Raw genomic sequence first — 21,969 nt, forward strand, 5'->3', positions numbered from 1 at the left:
AAGTGAGAACGGTGTGGAAAACGGTATATAAGTACACCTAAGAATGGGGTGTAACTGCATTCCCAGTAAGTGAGAGACGGAATATCTGTGCACCTAAGAATGGGGTGTATCAGTATTCCCAGTAAGTGAGAAATGGAATACACCTAAGAATGGGGTGTATGAGTATTCCCAGTAAGTTATAAACGGAATATATGTGCACTTAAAAGAGGGGTGTATCAGTATTCCCAGTAAATGAGAAACGGAATTTACGTACACCTAAGAATGGGGTGTATCGGTATTCCCAGTAAGTGAGAAACGGAATACACGTACACCTAAGATTGGGGTGTATCAGTATTCCCAGCAAGTGAGAAACGGAATATATGTACACCTGAAAATGGGGTGCATCAGTATTCCCAGTAAGTGAGAAACGGAATATATGTACACCCCGGGGTGGGGTGTGTCTTATGCACCCGCTGAGGTGCACATGTGCACCTCCAAATGAGGTGCATGTATGCACCCCTTTTTGGGGTGTCGCATATATACCCATGGGGGTGTCGTATATGGGACAAGTCACATACACCCCACTGGGTGTAAGTACTACACCCTTTTTTTTAGAGTGCGGTAAGAACCCGCCTCGTTTACATACACGCATAGATGTATACGGAGCATTGGTGACGTCAGATGGCGTGATGTGATACATCGCAATTGGTGATGTTATTGAAGGTTCATTTGGCAACATTTAGTTTTAAACTGCAGATATAAGTATTTGTACCAAGTTTGGGATTAGGAAATCATTACGCGCGGTGAAGCGCTCAATTCCATACCAAAAATTCTTTCTCTCGCAGCTCTCCGGCTTCTGTAGACGTTCACATTTTTTACCTCTGGACAGAAAAGGCCAATCACTTTAAACTTGAGTGGTGCCACGTGACGGACTCCTGCCTTATAATCAGCTGGCAGACAACATAAACATCCGACGATACCTCGTCGACCGCTGAAAACCCGGGTGTCAGAACTAAACTTTTTTTTTTGCTCTGGTTTTAATTTTGTTTTATAGAAAAAACGTCACGTTCAAATTCCGCTCCGGAACAAAAAAAAAAAAAGTGTTCGCGTGCGAAGAAAATTTAAAACTAAAATTAAAGACGAAACCGAAGTTGATCAAAGAGTAGGTGATTAAAAAGTTAGAGCAAGTATGCTCTTATTGTAACGATCGAAAATGAGAGAATCTGCCTACAAGGCACTGCGAAGAAGAACGGCTCGAGGCACTGAGCATGATCTCAGAAGCAACACATCTTCAAGTGCGAATGCGAGACCTGTTCCGATAAAATGAACTTGAACGCTGAGAATGCCAACTTTACGCTGACCTGTGTGGAGGATATACCATAGGCTCCTTGCGCTAAAGTGTACAGTTCCGATTGGCGTTCCTTTCGTTCTTTCAAAAATTTCAATACATCCGTGGTTCTTCGAAGCCGTGGCTCCTCATCCAGCATTTTGAGGCACGTTCAGTGGGCCTAGCTCACTTGTCAAATGAGGGTGCGCGCCAGCCTCAGCTTCTTTTCTCTGGAGGAACACTTCGATGGCATCTTCTGGTTCCTCTGAAGACCAGAAGATACTGAAATACCTGAGCTTTCCTCTCGAATACTAATAAGAAAATGTTTTCGGTTTCACTCTGAAACAAATGATTAAATAACGTTTCGATTACGTTTTCGCTTCGCCTAAAAATATCGTTATTTCCCGCTTTTCGGTTTTGTTTACGTTCTGTTTCGACACTTTGCTACAAACATTGCTCACCGCCACTGCGGCGCGGGGTAGTGTTGGGACTGGAGCGGCTCGCGTGAGACGGCGCATCAACAGTAAGGGCAGTATGGTGGTGGTTGTGCGCGTGCACCGCGTTCACGCGCACGTGCGATGGCATGTGCGGAGGCACGTGCGGACTGCAGCGACTTTCTGCTGCCCTGTCGACTGCAGCGCCGCGATTGTTGTCTACACGCGCAGCATCACAAGTTCCCATCGTCGAGTCGCGCCGGTCCAAACACTACCCCTATTCCAGTACACTGTAGCCATGCCGGGACTACTCGGACCAGAGAGCGGGAACCTTGAGCAATCAAGAATACGGCAGCGCAAAAAAATGCAAAAGAACAAAGATCGACTCAAGGCAATGGCGTAGCCAGGGAAGGGACTTATGGGACCATCGATCTATATTGTAGTAGGCTGGATCGCGGATCGGGAGCCCGTCGATGGCAGCACCGGCGGCCATAGCTTGACACCAGGCAGTGCACGCGAATCTATGGGAGAAACACACAAATGTAGGAATATCGAAGCTTCTACGCGGTGCTCGAAGGCGAATATTTTATGATATGCAGCGATCATTATATAAGGGGTTTGGAAATTGAATCGGCATCTCTCAAGCGTTCGAGCGCCGATTAAAAAAAAAAATCAAATGTGTTGGAGCTATACCGACTGTGCCGGCGTCGCTTGATTCACTTGCTAAATAAATGGCACGTTCAACAAATGAACGACACGTTCCGAGATTTTAGTTCGTCAAAGAAGCCCTTACTGTAGGTCAAAGCAAAAGCTTGCACCAGGAGTACTCTGTAAAAACGCACGAAACGATGTGAATACTCGCAGTAAATGCCTTCTAACTTATCGTCTGCTAAGCTCTAACTTCGAGATCTCGAACGACTTCATGTCTCAAGTCTCGCCCGTTGAAGAACGAGGGAAACAAAGACCATGTGAATTCCGGGAATGAGAAATAAGTTATATAAAGAAACTGAAAAATTAATATGAGAAAACAAAATGGTTAACCGTCGGAAAATAACAAGAATTAGTGGAAGAGAACGTACAATAAAGAAATCCCAGCACGTGTCTCAGCACTGATTAATGTTCGGTCAGGTCATAGACAGATGAGGTGAAGCTCGGCTCACGAGTCCTCCGTGGCGTGTCCTCATGAAGGAGGTTGCCTTCGCCTCGATGGTTGGAGGTCGTAGCGCAGGCTTCGCTAGGAACTGTGCATGGCAGCCCCACGTGTCGGAGTCCGGCGAGGGTTCCGTCGACCAGACCGCTGGACTCGGCGCATCGCTGACCGTGGCAGATGTTCAGCGATCTGCAGGCCGACCAGTGCGATCTGTGCTCAGCTTCCAATCGCCCGCTCGGTCGCATGCTCCCCATCTCGTCCTTCTCGTAATCTTCTTAGTCTTCCACTGCGGCCACGGCGCCATCACTGTCACGCGGAAACGGCCGTTGCGTTGCGCTCTAAACAAAAATAAAGAGCAGGGCCACTTTTCTTTTTATGGAAAGTAATCTGTTGACTAATTTATGTCTCAAGCCTGAAGAACTCATGAATGCCAAGGGCGATCTGCATTGTCCTTCCTTCACATGAACGTCCGCTTTATGCTATCAAAAGTTGATGCTATTGAAATTCTTCACGTTGCTTTCCGTTTTTCTTTTAATATTTTCATGTTTTATGAAACATGGTAACTTCTGACTCAAATGGCTTTGTTTTGCCTAATTACAAGCATTTGTTTTATGAAGAAATATGAGGAGGAGGGGGGGGGGGGAGCCGGTTTTTATGGTTGTTAATCAGTCTCTCTATTGTTGTGTTCTTCCAGATTTTGCAGAACTGAACGAGTCTTTTGAATTATTGTTAGTACTCTGCGGTAACTATGTTTGTTGTCTTCTATACCAACCTCCATCTGGAAATGTCAGTGGCATGCTCTTTGTACGTGATAGGTTGCTCAGTTATGTTAGCGAGATTGGCTATACTCTTTTTTTTTGGGGGGGGGGGGGGGGGAGGGAAAGGGGAGGAGATTATAACATGCACTTGTTAAAACATCAGATATGCGCGATGAGCAATTTTTCTATTATCGAAACGCATGGTTTTGAATGCGCTACTACGGGAGCTACAAGGATAACAGACTGGGCCTCCACTTTTTTTAGATTACTTTGTCAAAAATGGTGCCCAGGAAGATATTTTTGCTTCCCGCGTAATTAGCCGTGATATTAGATACCACTCACCCACCTTTCTCCTACTAACCCACACTTCTCAACTCAACCTCAAAAAAAAAAAAAAATATGGGAGAGCTTTCGCGGTACGCACTATTATACCACGAAGACTGCGTAATTGAGGATCTCCATCGAAACCACTAATTGGAGCACAATATACGCTAGTGATTCAGCTGATGCAGCATACGATACAGTTCTGGGGACATTCCACGAAATTTATAGTAAAATTTTTCCGTACACGTTCATCAAGTCTGGCAAGAGGTCTAAAGAACCTTAAGTTTCACATAACCTGTTAAAAAAAAAAAAATTGTGTCATAAATTTGTTCAATCTGAAGATAGCGAAGATCTGTCAAATATTAAGGCATACAGAAACAAACTTGTTTCTGTATGTCTGCAGAAACGCGTTGATGAAAAAAGCTAAACTTGAATATAACACAAAACTGTTTAATAATATTCAGGAAAATAATCTAGATAAATTATGGAAAAGTATTAACCATGCCTGGCCGCTATACAAAAACAAGGCCATGTTAACTGAAATTCGACACTGTGGAGAAAAGCTGTCTGGTACGTCACTTGCATATACTTTCAATGACTACTTGCTCAACCTAGTCAACAGCAGTTCGAGTGTAGCAAAGAAGACCCATGTGGCTATTTTTTTCCTAAGTCCAGCTGATTAAAATTAAGCAATATAGTTTTTTTCGAAGCATAAATAATAGCAAAGAAGATGTAAATGACCTGAATATAGAACTAATTAAATTTGTTATGCGCTTGTTTGCTGAAGCATTAACGTTCATATTCAATCTTTCGATGTCTTTGGGTGAATTTCCTATACCTATGCAAATTGCTCAGGTCCTTTTGATATTTAAGGGTGGCGATATTAACTTGTTAGGAAACTATAGGCCAATATCAATGCTATCTAATTTTTCTAACGGCATCGAGAAAATACTTTATGGCAAACTGTCGGCATATTTGGAGCGTTTCTTTTTATTAACGGACTGCCAGCACGGTTTCAGAAAAGGAAGATCTACTGAATCCGCTCTACTGTCCCAGAAAGAAGTAATCATTAATATCGAAAACGAGTTGTTGACATTAGCGATACACGCAAATGTTTCTAAGATATTTAACCTGGTAAATCACAAAATTATTTAAAATAAACTATAATGTTACGGTATACGGGGTCATGCACTCAATCTATTTATATCATACCTGTCTGAGCAAAAACAATTTGTTCAAATCAATGATTCAGTATCATTCACAAGAACAATAATTGCATGTGACCCTCAGGGAACAATAATTACATGTGAACCTCCCTTATTATTTCTTCTTTCTACTAATGATATAGTAATTGTATTCCCGACTGTTCAGTTATTACGTATGCCGATTACTGTACATTATTTTTCAAAGGTAATACATCTGACGAGATTGAAAAAACGGAGAATCGTATGCTCTCTCAACTACACCTATGGACAGAAATAAATAGATTACGAATTAACGCAAAACAAAATTCATGCTATTCCGGGCTAAAAGCATTGTAATTTAATCTAACCTAAATATAACTTTAGGGGGAGAGGGGGGGTGGGGTGGTGGAATTGTGGTAGTAAAGCCCTTCAAGATATTACGTGTTATTTTTTTAGTCAACTTATCATGGAATGAGCACGTTGACTATGTTCATAAAAAAGCGAGAACGGCTGTTGGTACATTGTGCAGATACCGCACAATTTTCACCCCATCATTCAAGGTAATAATTATCAATGGTCTTGTGCAATCATAGTTTTTTGTGTTTTCACCTCGTATGGGGTGATACCTGCAAAATAGAAACAATATTCTTACTCTGCAAACAAAACAAAAAACAGCAACACAAAGACTGGTCGCAAATGTGTCATACTTTTATCACACAGATGCTCTGTTTTGCTCAATTTAAGATTGTTAAAGCTACGAATTTATATTATTACTGGCTCCTCTTGTCGTCTAAAACGGCACTAAAAATAACCCAGCTGCTTTTTCTCCCCCCTCAAGATCAAACTTAACTAAAAACACCATCTACATGCCACACACGGCTTTGCGAAGAGTGACATATGTACCTTCCCCTCCGCCCGCACAATGGTGTCGCATCCATCAAATTCATTCTATATTTCGTTTCAGCTCAAGACCAGACACAACGGACGCTACGAGGCAATGGGACCAATCAAGCAACGTCAAAAGCTCAAGTCCCTGGGCCTTTTCTGTTTATGATTGGTTCAGCGATAAAAGAACAGGTACAGAAACATTAGGAACACCATGATGGTGCGGTTTTGACGCTGTCTGATTGGTCCCTTCAGGTCTTAGCGTCGGGTGCCTCTGGACTTCAGGTTAAAAGAAAGTGTACCATCTTTATTAAACACGCTGAATCATAAAAATTTCAGCCATAATTGACCATTTGATGACTTCATGTTCATATTATCTACCTTATAAAATGTATTCTCTCTCTCTCTCTCTCTCTCTCTCTATATATATATATATATATAAAGATTATACCTAATATTAAGATATTATACATAAGATATATACATAAGGTTAAGTAGAAAAAAATATTTCACTGTCTTAGATAAGTGCTGTACGCGAACCGCCATCTTGGAGCTGGGGCCTTGTCAAGATGCATTTGTTGCAGCTTTTTGCCCCAGAAACCATCTTTCTCTGCGAAAGAAAAAGAAATTGATTGATTGATTGATTGAGCCTGGGGAGCTTATTTTAACGCGCCTCGCCCACGTCACCTTCGGCGCGCGTCGCTCAAGGTCACATGCGACGCACGACACAACGTCGAAATCTGGCCGGGACAGATATCGGCACGAGCGCCGCGCGCTCACGTGAGGAGACGCTGACACGGAGGAAGCGCGTGAAAAACGTCCCATATGGTTAGGCCTTTGTGATTACCGCTTGCCGCCTACGTATTATCGCTTGACTAGACGACCCTTTCTCAGAACTCCGGTAGTTGCCGCCGATAGCTTATGCCGGACGCACTTGTGATTCTCGACGGCTGTATTTGACTGCCTCCGGAAGGACAGCTGGAAGGTAGCTATGGGAGGTAAGTCCATATTATATCTGGTGCGTTCAGCGACTGAGTTCCAAGGGGTACAGAAACGAAATGTTTTCACTTTTATTTCTTTGTTTAGATATGGTCCATGTTGTGCCGGCCGCCCAGAAATACTATCCTTGACTAGAGTTTCTGGGCTGCAGACAGGGAAGTCAAGAAAACTAGTTTTAAAACAAATTAAGAGATTTCAAAATTGCCGCTGTGAAGCTCCGTTGGAATTCCGTCACGTCATGGCTAGCTTTCCGCTGTTTAAACATACGTAAGCGTAACACAATTCAGCCGATCTTTCGTGTTATATGCACCCCACTACAGGCATTGGCGTTTTACTTCACAGTTTCTGAGTGCAACTGTTCTCCTCTTTCAGACTTCGAGAAAGAATGCCCCGTCGGTTACCCGACGCCGCTGGATGCCATGACCAAGAGCCCAAGGGAGAAACTACTCTACGTTCCCTGCATCGTACCATCCAAAGATAGGCCAGACTACCTAGCCGTCATTTCTGTGGAACCGAAAGGCTCAGACTGCTGCAAGGTATGGCTCATCCGCAGTCTTTAGAAGGTTTACTACGCCGCTAACAGCAATAGTTATCCACTTTTGGAAACTTAGCAGGCTTCTAATTTCACTGTTTTTAGAAATATTTTGTTATTTCTGGTGCACTGCTTTGGTCCTGAATCTGTCCCAAAGGCTGCAGTTCTTTTTTTCAACAATGTGCTTGCGCACGTATACTCCTGACGCAACATTGCCGACTGGTTTAAAAAAAAGAAAAAGAAAATCTCGCCGGTTTATATTTTTATAGAAAAATCCTCGGGCTTTTGCACGCTTCAGATTTGAGTAGGTTTACGACTATACAGTTCAGTCCATTAGGCCTCGAATGATACTTTTCGTCACTGTTACTGCCAGAAACAGTGTTTTTGCGTTTACATGTTACACCCTCTGTGACTGATGTTAAGCCTGCTACGAATTTTCATGAGTGATTGTAAAATGCATTTTTGATCATCTTGGTTTGTTAGCTTTATTAATAAGCCTGTCCATTTGAGCTTGTATCAATGGTCGCACCTTTAAAATACTTGCCAATATGGCCTTGTGTAAATCTTCCTATTTTAAAGCTTAGAATTCAAGGCTTGGTCTCCAAAGTTGTCTGATGGTACGGAAGAACTAAACATTCCAATTGAAACGGCTACTTGAGTATTTCTTTGATGCGTTCCATAGTTCAGAAACCTCCAAGGAGCGCCTCTAGATTCACCGAAGATGCTTCATGTTGCAGGTCATCTACCGGCTGCCGATGCCTCACAAAGGCGACGAGCTTCACCATATGAACTGGAACACGTGCAGCAGCTGCCTGGGCTGTCCCAACAAGCACAGGGACAAGCTGATCCTCCCAGCTTTGAACAGCGACCGCGTCTACGTTGTCGACCTCAAGGATGACCTCAGGAAGCCCAAGCTGAAGAGGGTACGCGCAATTGTTCAGATGTGTTTGGTGGAGCAAGGAAATGCCCGACTCGTATCATGGGACGGTACGTTGCGATGACTGTCTAATTTGGTTATATATTCAATATCGACGTCCTGCTGGAAATGTGGCGCAGACTGTGGACGGCGAGAGGGAATGTCTGCTCGGAATGCGTGAGGTTAGAACAGGCAGTTATTTTGAATGCATGCTATTTTTTTGTATCGTACAAGGGGCAGGCGATAAAGTGAATTTTAATTTCAAACCCCTCCCTCCCCCCCCCCCCCCCCCCCCCCCTATTCCGAAATGACTTCGGCAAAATACATTGTAATGGAATTTCCGTCTACTGATGGTAATAGTAGTGGTCTTAACTTTGTTTTTGTTTTTCCGTACTACGTATTGTCACCACAAGCGGCGATAACCGCTGTAGGAGTAAAAAAGTAAAAAAATCTTCAGATTGTTTTTTTTTTTTTATCAGATGCAACATTTTTTACGTAGCGTTCACTTGCTTTAGAATGACCCCGATGTCTCAGGTATAGGTGGCGTTTCACATCGTCCAAATATTTTTTCGACAGATCCGTGGGGTTCTAGTATTAGACGTATCTAGGGAGTTTGGCCTTCGCGGCTTCTCCGAGCCCGCGTCAGTCTCTTAGGCTCACGTGGGTTTGTGGGAACGTCGGCAGCGCGCCTGCGGTGCTTAAACTCATCGCTAGAAAAAAAAAAAAAAAAACTTCTCCACAGCGTAACAAAAATATTCCAGACCAGGTAACCTAAGGACAATCTAAGGACTGTGGTGAAGGAAAGAATAGGCTTTTACCTTTGGTGTTGCTGTTGTAGATTTAGTTGTACTTTTCATCATACTTTAGCGTGAAGCGCCAATAAGCCTCCATGGCTAATATTTCAAAATACGTGTTGTGCCGCGTTCAGCGAATTTAGCGACCATAATGTGCGTAAGACAGCTCTGATATGGAAAGAGTGGTGGTGCCACCTGGTTAGCTCTAGAGGCAGATTACATTGTCAGTTGCTCCCCACATGACAGTGCAAGTTTCATTGCCTTGCTTAAAGACGTAGCTTTCAGTTTGCGAAGTTATACTAAAACTAAGTACCGTGGCCATATTATTCTCCCTAGTTTGAATAGCTCTTTGCCGTTTCCTTTTTACTGAACGCTCCCTCTCCCCTTTCCACTCCATCTTACTGATCTGAAGGCCCGCCTTCCCTAAACACTTGCTCCTATTACTGAGAGCCCGAACAACGCTCCAACGAGTACATTTGCTAAAAATGCAGTTTTATACGCATCAACATCCGAGCTCTTTTGTCCTCTGTCCGGAGTGCAGCTAAGGAATATGTTCCAAACTCCTCCTGCTGCGATCCTTCTTTGTTTCTATTTCTATGTATGGCAGAGTAGCAGTAGCACTTACCGAGCAGCCAGACCTTTTTTATTAACGTGCAACCCAGAGTTCGTAAACGTTTTTTTTTTTTTTTTTTTTTTTGTGTCTGTGACGTACGAAAGGAAATAACCAACGTGTTCTTAGCTCGCTTGCGAACAGTTAATTCCTGCATGTGACAGTCTTTTTCTTTACCTACCACTTTTTGGTGTTTGTGATTTGTGTTGTGTTGCTCCTTTTTTTTTTTTAAATTTCACCGTTGTCCTATTTTCTTCGACCTTTAATGTTCTCAGCTGAGAGGGTGAGAGTTGGCGGGTTACAGTGGTGTCCTTTCCGCTGGAAGGCCTGCTTTGTTGGCATTTGATTCGATGCCTCGACCAGGTCCTGGAGCCCGAGGAACTGCACAAGCTAGGCCTTGCCACCCCACAAACGCCGCACTGTCTGGCAAATGGAAACATCATGATCAGCGCAATGGGAGACCCCCAAGGCAACGGCAAAGGTAAACCACAAAGCTCAGGCCCTCGGTACAGTTAGCAAGTGATTGCAAGAGCACCGATCCCTGATTTTGTTTTGGACAGATTCCTTGACATAAACTTAACGTCGCCATAACCTTGAGGTGGAGAGACTAGCACGCTCATGAGGACAAGCCCGATCTTGTCCTTTTGACCCAAGCACCAAGGAGAATGCAGAAATTGGTGTTCCATGCCCCACACACGCACGCATTCCCCGCATAAAAGAGTCGAAGTAAATAACAAAAATAAAGCGTTAACGAACGCGAGTGCAAGATGCAATTTGTTTTAGGCATTTGCTTTAGAAAAGTTACTACTGCTGAGGCCAGCACGTGCGGCGCGTGGAACACCAATCCCTGCATCCCCTTTGATGCTTAGGTAATTTAGCAATAGGTCTATTGTTTACGCGTTCCAATCTCGCGCCTTAAAAATAAAGGCGTGCTCTTGAATAATTATTTTTATGGTCAGCTTCCTGTTGGCATTCAGGAGTATTTATTGAACAAGATGCGCACGTAGTTGTAAACGTGATTGGCAAACATTTTTTTTTTTGTGTGTCCACTGGAGTAGAAGTCGTTACGTACATAATCTTTATCTTAGCGGTGCGGTTCTATCAATGACGGGATGTAGAGTTCAGTGGCGCTTACCCTGTTTTATTGTTGGTGTCGTGTTAGAAACGTAACAGCCTGGATGCTCGTTGCCACTCTTCTCTTCACGCCTGACATCTCCTTTCTGACTTCACCCTAGGTGGCTTCTTCATATTGGATGGCGGCACCTTCGAGATGCTGCCCGCGGTCTACAAAAATGAGTGCCAATACGCAGACTTCGGCTACGACTACTGGTACCAACCGAGGCACAACGTGATGATCAGCAGCCAATGGGGTGCCCCGTCCGCCTTCAAGAAGGGATTCGATGTCAAAGACATTGCAGCTGGTGAGATTTTTCTTCAGCAGCTGCTTTAACTGAATGGATGTTCCTGCTTCTCGTTTGAACACTTCAGAATTAGTGCGTTGGTGTGTTGTGGTGACTTTAATGCATAGGCAGGTTCAAAAAAGCCGCTAAAAAGTGACGCTGTTCGAACAGTCTACGACAGTTTTTTCGCGAGTTGCCAACATTTCACTTACAATGCGGCCTATACAAAGACTTGCGCGCTTGAAGGACTCTTCGCGTCGGAAACGAGGAATGTTGCGTGTGCACTTGCTATTTCCTTGTTGATGCGTGCCTGGTTGTAAAACTTACGCAATAGCGTGATTTTTTTTACACTTTCTACTTTGGCTGAACTTGCGAAAACTTTAAAAGGCGTCTTCCTGTTTGCATTTTCTATTCATAAATGCGCCTGGCTTGATGCACCTCTTTCAATTCTAAGATACTCTCGCAACGAACTGCTCAATTTAGTCGTCTATACATATATGCTTGCGAATTTTATTGCTTGCTCGAAGAAAAAATTCGGAAACACTCGAGTCGTGACGCCTTAAACACTGCTCGTAGATTCGGAACCTCCGGGTTCATCACTTTCTTCACGGCCTTCTGGTCATCGGATTGTTTAGGCCGTTTTTCAGGGTATTACCTAAACCGGAATATACTTGAATCGCGCTTGAACGCACCTCAATCGAGGTAACGCGCATTTCAAAGAGGCAAAGTAATTGCTACTGGATTAACGTTGGCAGCAATGCAAATGAAATGCTTCTAAGTTGTAAAGCTATAGCACAGTGCACAATGGGAGGACTTGTATGTTCTTCTGATAATAGTAGGAATGTACATTACTATATTTTAATTACTGGCTACTTATTTGGCTAAATTTGACCACGGTGATGTTCCTACAGCCAATGTTGTCGACTTCGCGGTAGTTCCTTCGGGGCGCTCTTTTATAACTTCACGCTATGTAACATATCCCGTGTTGCAAAATTTACTCTCGGGGATGCAACGCAAGTTAACCTGCGCCTTTCTAGAGTTGGGGTGAATATGCAGCTATGCTGTTAACTCCAGTACAACTGTGAATTTTTTTCACTGCCGGTGTTATTAACGATCCAACCAAAATAGAAGCACTCGCGTGAAAGATGCAGATGTCGCAGGTGAAGACCGAAAGTCTGATTCTACTGAAATTCGTACACTCAAATATATAGCGGTCTGAGCTGCTAGACCACTGTCCAATGCAAATGTATGACCAGTTTTCCGCATTCAGCAAAGCCGCCGTAATTTTCTGTTAATGGAATGCCGCTGTCGGTTGCCTTCGATTTGTTTCCGTCAGTTCTTTTGTCTTTCCACCGTATTCAAAGGCAAATACGGGACGAGTCTGGTCGTCTGGGATTGGCCCAAGCTGAGCATCCAGAAGACGATAGATCTTGGCATGGAGGGCCTGATGCCCCTGGAGGTTCGCTTCCTGCACAATCCTGCGGCTTCCGAGGGTTTCGTGGGCTGCGCCATTGGCAGCACGGTCTGGCGCTTCTTCAAAACCGCGGTGAGTCTCTTCGAAGAAGCCGACGTTAATGCGAAGGAAAGCGTTAAAGCTGAATTAGCTCGCTCATATTTCTACCAAATACTAGAGAACTCGCATCTCTCCGCGCCTCGAATTGCTCTCTGAATTGGGAGGGGTGGCTGCCGCCGTCTATCGTCGTGGATAGTCTTCCGAGACAGCGGAGACAGCCGTTTTTGCTGCCTCGGCGGATTCGGTATCTCGGTGCAGCCTTCTCCCGGCTCGGCATAGCGTGACAGCGTGGAGGGCCCAATGCGCATGCGTTTTCTCGGTCGCGGGTTTCAAACTCCGCTAGAGGAAGATCTTACGCTGCAGGCGTGTTGTTTGTTTATATTCCGTTTCACACTAAGCCTTTAAGGATATATAAATCAATGGAGCCCATCAAGCAGCGTTAAATAAGTGCATGGTGTCTGCTTTCGCCATCTCAATCAACCACAGACTTTGCGTGACTGCTCCAGGGTGTAAGATAGACAGGTGGGGAAACGGTCCATAGAACCCTACCGCAGCGCCGTGACCGGATTGTGTACTCGTCTGCTTGCGGGTACCCCCGATTTGCGACAGATGGCGCTGCGGAGAGCGGAAAAAAATTCAGAATTGGGATTTGCATGGAACACTATGGGAGGGTGCGCAAAATAAACCGAGAGCACGACATTCCTTCATTGAAAATCCACGAGAAATCATCTCCGTCAGTTTAGCCGGTAGCCACCGGTCGCCCACCCGGAGTGAGTGTTCGCGGTGCTCCACATAGATGGCGCCACAGAAAAAGAGAAACCCGAAAGGGACACAATCCGGTCGCTCATTTGGCTCTCGTTTCCCCACCTGTCTATCTTACACCCTGGACTGCTCTTTGTTGTAAACGGCTAAACAAGACCTCAATCACCGTAACGATGACTTTTGGCGCTGCTCGCTAGGCTCCCGTCTGGGTTTGGAGTTAATGTGAAGCGGGAGTTTTATATAGTTTAATTTGGTTCTTGTTCGAGAATCACTTGCAACATCGGTGTTGAATTGAAGCTTAATGCGCTCTCTCGGATCACTTGCACTGCAAGTGGATTCTTTGATTTTTCTGTAAATAACGAGACATGTCAGTGGATGCTCACGTTGTTCGAATAATTCGCACTGCTGCGGTGTCCGAACACCAAGATCTCTTCATCGATTTTGCTTAATTTTTTCATTTCCGAATACAATAATTTTTAGTGTTTTATATGCAAGTACCGGGCGATCGTTCTAGGAGGGCCTTATTTTAAGTTTGAAAATGTATGGTTCAAGGTTGCGCTCTGCGCCAGGGGGAACAACCAGACATCGCACGATTTTAACTTCAGAACCGCCTCGCTCAAGTAAAGAAAAACCCATCCTTTCTAAATTTTTTTAAGCTAATCACGTTTCTATAAAAAATACTTTGTTTTATTTTGAGGTTTAAAAGCTTAATTCAAAACAAAAAAACACAAATAGAGTTGCTGTATTTTCAAAACTTAGGGTTGCTAGTTCGTCCATAATGACACAACACGCAGGTCGTCTTGCTTTTTAAGCACATTATATCGTTCCCTTCTACTTTCGAAATGCCAGCCCTTAATAACTTGTTTTTGTTTTTCCCTCTTCGTAAGCATTACGCTCATGTTCATCATTTTTGTTTTCACCTAGGATGGATGTTGGGACGCCGAGAAGGTTATCACTATTCCCCCGAAAAAAGTGCAAGGTTGGCTCCTGGACGAAATGCCCGGTAAACCCAAGATGGGATTCCGCCCTTCCCCCCCCCCCCCCCCTCCCCTTCCCGTTCCCTTCTCGGTGCCCGACTTTTTTCTTATTTTCGACGGCAGAAAGGCAATCCGTGTTTGCTTGAAGCGACTGCGGTGTCGCAGTATAATGCGTTTCAATTCGTTGTAGATTTTGTTTATGGCTATATTACTGTTTTTTGTTCCAAACCTTAAAGACGGTCGTATAAATGCTAAACAACGTTCTTATTTTTTTTTTTCTTAATTTTGTGTATGTGTTGGTTTTACTATTCAACGCTAACTGCAATGCAAAGCTTGGTATGCGCCGCTCACTTGCCCGTTTGCCTGCTTCGATCCAAAATAGCAAAGCGCTTGACATTCTGTACATACGCAGTCATATTTCACATGCTCTAATGAAGATATGGACTTCTTCCGATCGATTACTTCTTCCTATTGATTGTATGAAAAATATTCACTGGACGTAATATTTCAGGGGGTTATTTGGAGCGCATACTAGGAAAAAGCTCACACTATTAGGCGCCTCGAGACCCCCCAATCTGGACGGTGTCACTGATCTCAATGGGACGGTGTCGAATGCACGCTAAATTAGGGTATATTCACTGGACGCCATATTTGAGTGCGCTGTTCACAGCGCATGTTCAAGAAAAGCTCACGTTTGGAAGTTGCTAAGACCGGCAATCTTGATGGTGTCAAATGCTCGTTGCAAAATCACTGGAAGCTCGCCGCTGGCACGTGCTCAGCAGCCACAGACTCAGCTGTGGCCGCCAGTAAATATTTCCTATTAGCGGCGAGATGTTTTGGTGGCGCCCTCCCGTGGCTTCCTTTCGTGAAGTCATTACCTTGCGAACAACAAGTTCGATGGTGTTTGCAATGAGCATGGGAGAAGCTTGAAATCATTACCCTCTCAAAGCGACACTGTCAACACCATCAAAATTCAAGCTCTTACATTCTTCTTATTTTCGTCAATGAGAAATCCTTTCCTTACGTCATAGTCAGCATTCGGCCAATCATGGCTGGCCGACCACAGCAACGCTTTCGATCGCGCACGTCGCCAATATGTGTTTTCGTGCTCTCGCTTATATTGCCTTGTCGTAAAAAAAAATATATTCGATTCGTTCCACTTGTTCTTCCCTCGCCACCAGCCGTAATCACGGACATCCTGATTTCCCTGGACGACCGTTTCCTCTACATCGCTTGTTGGATCCATGGCGATGTCCGCCAGTACGACATATCCGACACGAGACACCCCAAGCTCGTCGGGCAGGTGAAGTGATTGCTGTTGTGCTTCTTCGGGTGTAGCTAAGAAACTGTGAACTTTGTGTTTATTCCTCTGGCATTTTGACTGTAAATCGGCCATTCATACTAAACAGGACCACGTGCCATTATGGTTCGTAGACGACTACAAACTTCATCATAATCTAAACTCTGAGGCAAGGAGAAATAAAAGAACGGACAAGACGATACACCATCCGTGTGTCATCATGTCCGCCATGTTTCATAACCAACCCGCCTGCATACTTTCGCTCCTTGCAATATAAGCTATAATTAGTATCGCGTAGTTTCAACATCAAAATATTCCTCATGTGGCCATTGACAGCCGGTTGTCTACCAATGCACCTTAACTTAGCTGTTGAAAAGTGTCTGTGTGGTTCGAAAGACGATTAATGTTTCCATAACTTTTAAAACTTGTTGCTATAGCCTCCTGAGGGCCTTTCGATGTGTTGTGAGTGACCATCCACCGTACTGAAGGGCTATGTTCGACTCGATTTTCAAGGGGCACTTGCATAAATGAGTAGTGTGTCCCTAGTGTTTTTATGGTAGTCTGCATATTACTTTCCATGGTTAGTGAGAAGACACTGAAAGACACTTTGGGTCTTTTGTTGTCCTCCTTCCCCCCCCTCCCCCTTCTGATTTGAATGCCTTGTTTGGCACACTTTGAAGACTGTGTGACGCGTTACAGGTGTTCACTGGCGGGTCCATCTACAAGGGAGGTCCAGTCAAAGTGATACACGATGACGAACTTCCGGTATGTTTGATCAAATGGACTGTCGTTGTCGAAATCGCCATAGTAGGTTGTTGCCCGAGGGTACAGTTTCGAGTAGTCAGTGACTTCCGTAAGATTCGTTTAATTTATTGATAATACGGTGATTGTTTGATAGCTGCAATCGCACTAGAACTTCCCTTACAGAGCGTTCGTGAAAAACTGATTGGTATACAGATGCATTAGGACCCAATCCTCGTTGTGTGCAAATCTCGTGCTTTCCGACAGCTGACCAAGCATTATAGGCGATGTATTCAAGCTTTCACCTGGCATGCGGCGGTGTTTGGGTCGAACGCATTGTAGTACACAATGACCGGATGCGATCAGATCTCGCCGGTGCAGGACTAATTTGGCGCTGGAGGGCTCGTGTCGAGAACAGCCGTGTGGTCGCTTCGACAACAGCCCTACACTTCCGTCGGATGCTATTCCGCGCTGGCATTCATCGGGCGCTCGCCCGCACGTAGGGCAGGCTGGAAGAGCGTAACTTGCTTTCGGCCACGTTCTCGGGACAAGTAATTATTTTGCGAGCTCTTCCTTGCCCCCGGAACGTCGCACATGTAGGCAACGTTGCCAGTTATATCTACTATTGTTGCATGTGGTCACTTCATTTTGTAGCTACGTTTCTTGATTTTATAATTAACCATTGATTGACTTGATGAAGAGTGACACCAGGGTGCCGAAGGCTCGATTTGGAGCCGCAACCCTGAAAATGGGAGGGCCTGTGAGTTCTTTATACAGTGCCAAGAAGTGCATATGTTTTCTCCCATCAAAGTCTTTTCAGGGACTGATAACGTAATCACTTCAGGTGGTGTTCACCACCTGTTCAGGCCTTCTACCAGTCTGCTCGTAACTACTCATTCTTTTCCCGTAAGAACTTTGCAAGCTGCTTCTATTATGAGAACTTTAGACCTCGTCACTGCCAACTCCGGGCCTGCAGCGTCTCATGTTGTCTGGCGTTTATAAATGTGACAAGGCGCGTGTAGTGCCCAATTCACTTTCTATGACTTCATTCGAGATTTCTCATTTGCGACGTCGCCCCTGCAGAAAAACAAAAAGCGTGGTGCAAGCTGTGGTGCTCGATATCGCAACTGCAAAATCACAAGCGGCATATCACTATGCATCATCGGGCTTAAAAGGCATTAACGTGCAACGTGCGCCACCAAAAGCGTCGCTGTGAACGGCTTTCTACTAAGGAGCCCTCATACACTTTCGCCACGTCTGTCTTTGAGTGGCGGCATCTCATCCATTTCTGTCCCCACAGTGCAAGCGCTTCGGTCTCGCTCGGAGCGAGTGCTTAGCTCTGCCCGGTGCTTCGGCGCCATTTTAAGGCCCATTTGGGACGCGCAGGCAGTTTTCAATACAACAATGAGTGTCTTCACCCTATGGCAGACGCACATCGAGGCACCCTACTTTCTACAATTGACCAAGCCATGGGTATAAGATCATTGTCATACTGCCAACTTCGACGGTGTCGGTTGTTCCTAGTTTCAACTGTGCTTTTTAAACCACGCCATCAAACTTGTAGTCAAAACTAATAAGTAGCCAGGGTCACAACTCGTAACGTCATGTCAAGGCAAAGCCTGGTCGTGACATCACAGATAGAAACCGTGAGAGGGAACCACCAAAACATCTCCACGATAATAATCAATGACAAAACAAACAAAACAAAAAAAGCAGGGCGTCTTTTTTTTTTTTCAATTGTGCTTTGGCTGTGCGTGCAGGCTCGAACGAGACGCCAAGGTGTTATAAAGGAAGAAAGCTCGCGCTGGAAGGCGAGGCTACAGAAAGGTCAACGTACAGTTCTTCTGGTGACATATGCAATGCGAGATGCTGATTAAAATGTGACACTATTTCATTTTTTATTGCTCGCTATTAAGTCGCGTATTTAAAATGAGCAAGCGAACGTGAGAAAGTTCGTACTTTGTACCTTATGGTTTCATATTCCCGTTTTGTATTTTGTATGCGGCCATTAGTACGCGCAGGGTGAATATTGCGAACGTAAAAAAGAAGTCGTATGCAGCGTACCTTAGAGAATAAAAAAAAAATACTCCTTCAACATCTGTTATTAACAAATTCCATGACGTTCTATCATAGCTAGCCAATGAAAATCCACGTATAGTCCGCACCTTCAGTTTGCACCGCGCAAAATTTCAACATTTAGGCCTATATTGCTCGCGGATTATGGCCCGGAAATCGTGGTATGTACTCCGCAGGTTCTCCATGTAAATCGAGGAGGTTTAGGTAGATAGCTATACGGAGCGCAAGTTCGTCTGCTTCTTGAAAAGGGGTTTCGGTGACGTCAAAACGCCGAGCTCTGATTGGCTCCAATTGGAAGGACAGTGGATGGACCTCAAAGCAGCTATCATTGACGTCTACCCACTATCCGTTCAATCAGAGCCAATCAGAGCTCAGCGTTCTGACGTCACCGTCGCCCCTCCGCAAGAAGCAGACGAACTTTCCCTCCGCATAAAAGCAGGGTTTTGGTGTGTGCGCCATATTTTGTTTGGCTTCGCACGTCTTCCAGGAGCAGCCCCCGCGTCGCGTCATCAAGGGCAAGCCCGTACGTGGTTCGGCGCAAATGCTGCAGCTCAGCCTGGACGGGAAGAGGCTGTACGCCACCACTTCGCTGTACAGCGCCTGGGACAAGCAGTTTTACCCGGAGCTCTACGAGTGAGTGCAAACTGCAGTCCGCTTCCTGTTCGCAGAGATAGAAAACCTTAGGAATTGGCGGACTATATACGAAGAATTGGATGGCTAACTAAGAAAGGGTTAAGTAAGCGTCGGTTCCTATACCCTAGATGTAGTTGTTTTTTTGCCACCCTTAACCGCAGTTGATTGACCCCTAACTACCGTTACGTGTAACCGCAGTTGCCACACTATATTCGCGGGCAGCTATTTTAAAAGCTTGCTCGTGCACAGCTTTAATGGGCATTCAAGATGCGCGAGCGCATGCGTTCCCATAGCGTTGACTGCTCAGCCACATGACGTTGTACAAGGGAATATTCACTGGCGGTCATATCTCTGTGCGCGAATTCCGAGCGCGTGCTGATGGTGAGCTTCCACAGTTTTTTTGCAACGTGCATTCCGCACCATCGAGAGTGCCGGTCTTAGCAGCCCATTGATGTGAGCTCGTTCTGAGCATGCGCTCTAAACAGCACCCACAAATATTGCGTCCAGTGAATACTCCCTAGAGTGTGGTAACTTTGACTCAGCATAGCTGCAGTTAAGTGTACCAGTGTATCTAGGGTAAGTGACCTAAGTCACACTTATTGAATGATCAACCTTTTCCTAATCAAACTTTCTGTCGAATATGTTTACTTTTAAACAGGTTCTGTGTGACGATCTAGTTTGTCGCTGTTACTTTCGAAGAGCGTATCTCGTTTTGCAAAGGTTATTATCTTGTTAAATTAATCTCCCTGGAAACAGAGTTCGTCTACTATACAGATTTTACAATTAGGTTCATCACGACATGAAACATTAATCTCTAGCTGTTAAAGCGAGTTGTCTGCGTGTGTCGTATCACTTTCTTGCGAAGAATTGCTGTAAATTTGACACCAACCTGGTAAACCAAGTCGGTGTCATTAGTATGTCCTGTCGACAGGAAATATCCATCCAGTTATTAAAACCCGTGTGCATGAAGTAATTTTTAACGTTTAATAAGACCTGAGATCTCAACTCGTTTTAATTAGTTCGTTTTATACAGCATGGCACGCAGCTTATTCTTTTGAACCTTCTTTTTGTTCTAGTCTGCAAATCTACGCTTGCGCGACAATTTTGAAACAGAGTAGTCGAAATCAGAGCTACGTTTTATAACTAGTAATTGTAAGCTTTGATGTGAAACTAAAAGCCAAAAAATTATTTCGTGCAGTGCGTGGCAATCACTGCCCCCCCCCCCCCCCCCCTCAAAAAAAACAACGTTTTTTTAATAGCTAAAATGCTTAGTAGTGAAGAGGACAGTGGTTGTTTGAGAGCATCAGCCATGGCTGCATAACTTGTTATTTTTACTTTGCGTGAAAAACTTGCCTTCGCCTCTTTAACTGAGCTGAGAAGGATTACTTCTGTCAACTTCCTAATCCCAGTGGCCTTCGTAGTCCTTCATGGCGCAGTGTATTTAAAGCCTGGAAAACGACCAGCTAGCCCGATTCCTAGCACTGTTGTCGAGGTCGTTTTCACTTCAAAGGCTGGACTTTGTGGTGCGCACAATGCGACGGATTTGGCTCGCCCGCCTTCCCTTTGCTCGTGGTGTCTGAACAGTGGTTGTTGCAGCGCGCACCAAGTGGGTCGCCGGGCGAAGTTCGACGGTTATTCGCCGAATATTTTCCTTACATATTTGCCTTAACTACGTTGTGCCGTGTACCTCTTCCTTCCAGGCGACAACATCCGCTCTCATTTTATAGCTCGTCAAACTAAAATTGGTCTGCTGCTTTCGTGTGGCGGGCACTTTGTTTTTTTGTTTTTCTGAAAACACGTTGCAACGTTTTTTTACAGGAACGGCGCCATGATGCTGCGAATAGACGTGGACAACAAAGTGGGTGGTTTGACCGTGGACGAGCACTTCCTGGTCGACTTCGGGGAAGAGCCAGAAGGGCCCGTGCTCGCGCATGAGCTCAGGTTCCCCGGCGGCGACTCCACGTCAGACATCTGGACCTGAACTTCATTTTAAATCGAATGTGCACCACGCGCAAATGTTCCGCCGCCTGCATTTTAAGCAGGCCGCTAATGGGCAGGATATCGAACTATAGGGAGCGCTTTATCAAGGTTGATGTCCCCACAGCCCGGTGTTTACTAACACAGCATAACAAAGAAATTGAACCTCGTCATGCACGGCCTGGAAACGAACGCTTCGCCCTGACCGGTGATTTGGTCGCACGAGGAGCGGTCTTCAAATCGTCATCTTCGATATCGTTGATCAAAAACAAAGAAGAAAATTTGGTTTGTTGTCCCCACAGCTGAAGCGTGCCGCTAGAGGCATGACTGTTCAATCTCCTCCTCCCCCCCCCCCACCCCCCCCCCCCCCCCCAAAAAAAAAATTCTTGTACGTTTATTTTATTTTGTAATAAATGTTATTTTGCAATATATAAAATGTCTTGGCGAAGCTGGGGTAAACGTGCGTTCAAGTTTAAATCCGTTCTGTTTTTCCGAGGCAATTAAATATTAGTTTCTTAACTCGTTTTTTGTTTTGTTTTTAGGCGAGAATAAGCATAAGTTGCAATGTGGAATAAGTTTAGAAAGAAAAGGGTAGGTTGTTGCCTTTTTTTAAACTGTCGTTAGGCATGTCGATCGTTTAAATAATCGTTCACTGTGTTAGCGTCTGCCCGATTCTTTTTTTTTTCTTTTTTTAGTCT

At 44.8% G+C, this 21,969-nt stretch overlaps 1 protein-coding gene across 1 annotated transcript; it reads left to right on the forward strand.

Moving 5' to 3' along the window:
- Positions 1 to 6,810: 6,810 nt before the first annotated feature.
- Positions 6,811 to 21,693, forward strand: LOC120850478 (methanethiol oxidase-like). The gene is made up of 11 exons (XM_040222982.3): positions 6,811 to 7,039; positions 7,413 to 7,576; positions 8,310 to 8,495; positions 10,256 to 10,373; positions 11,128 to 11,313; positions 12,657 to 12,838; positions 14,492 to 14,570; positions 15,726 to 15,847; positions 16,544 to 16,609; positions 19,149 to 19,294; positions 21,113 to 21,693. The coding sequence occupies exons 1-11, from the start codon at positions 7,033 to 7,035 to the stop codon at positions 21,273 to 21,275; spliced, it is 1,419 nt and encodes a 472-aa protein (XP_040078916.1). The 5' UTR covers positions 6,811 to 7,032; the 3' UTR covers positions 21,276 to 21,693.
- The last annotated feature ends 276 nt before the right edge of the window (positions 21,694 to 21,969 follow it).

This window comes from Ixodes scapularis, unplaced genomic scaffold, assembly GCF_016920785.2.
Source record: "Ixodes scapularis isolate PalLabHiFi unplaced genomic scaffold, ASM1692078v2 PGA_scaffold0__279_contigs__length_252992795, whole genome shotgun sequence".
NCBI classification, from domain to species: Eukaryota; Metazoa; Arthropoda; class Arachnida; order Ixodida; family Ixodidae; genus Ixodes; species Ixodes scapularis.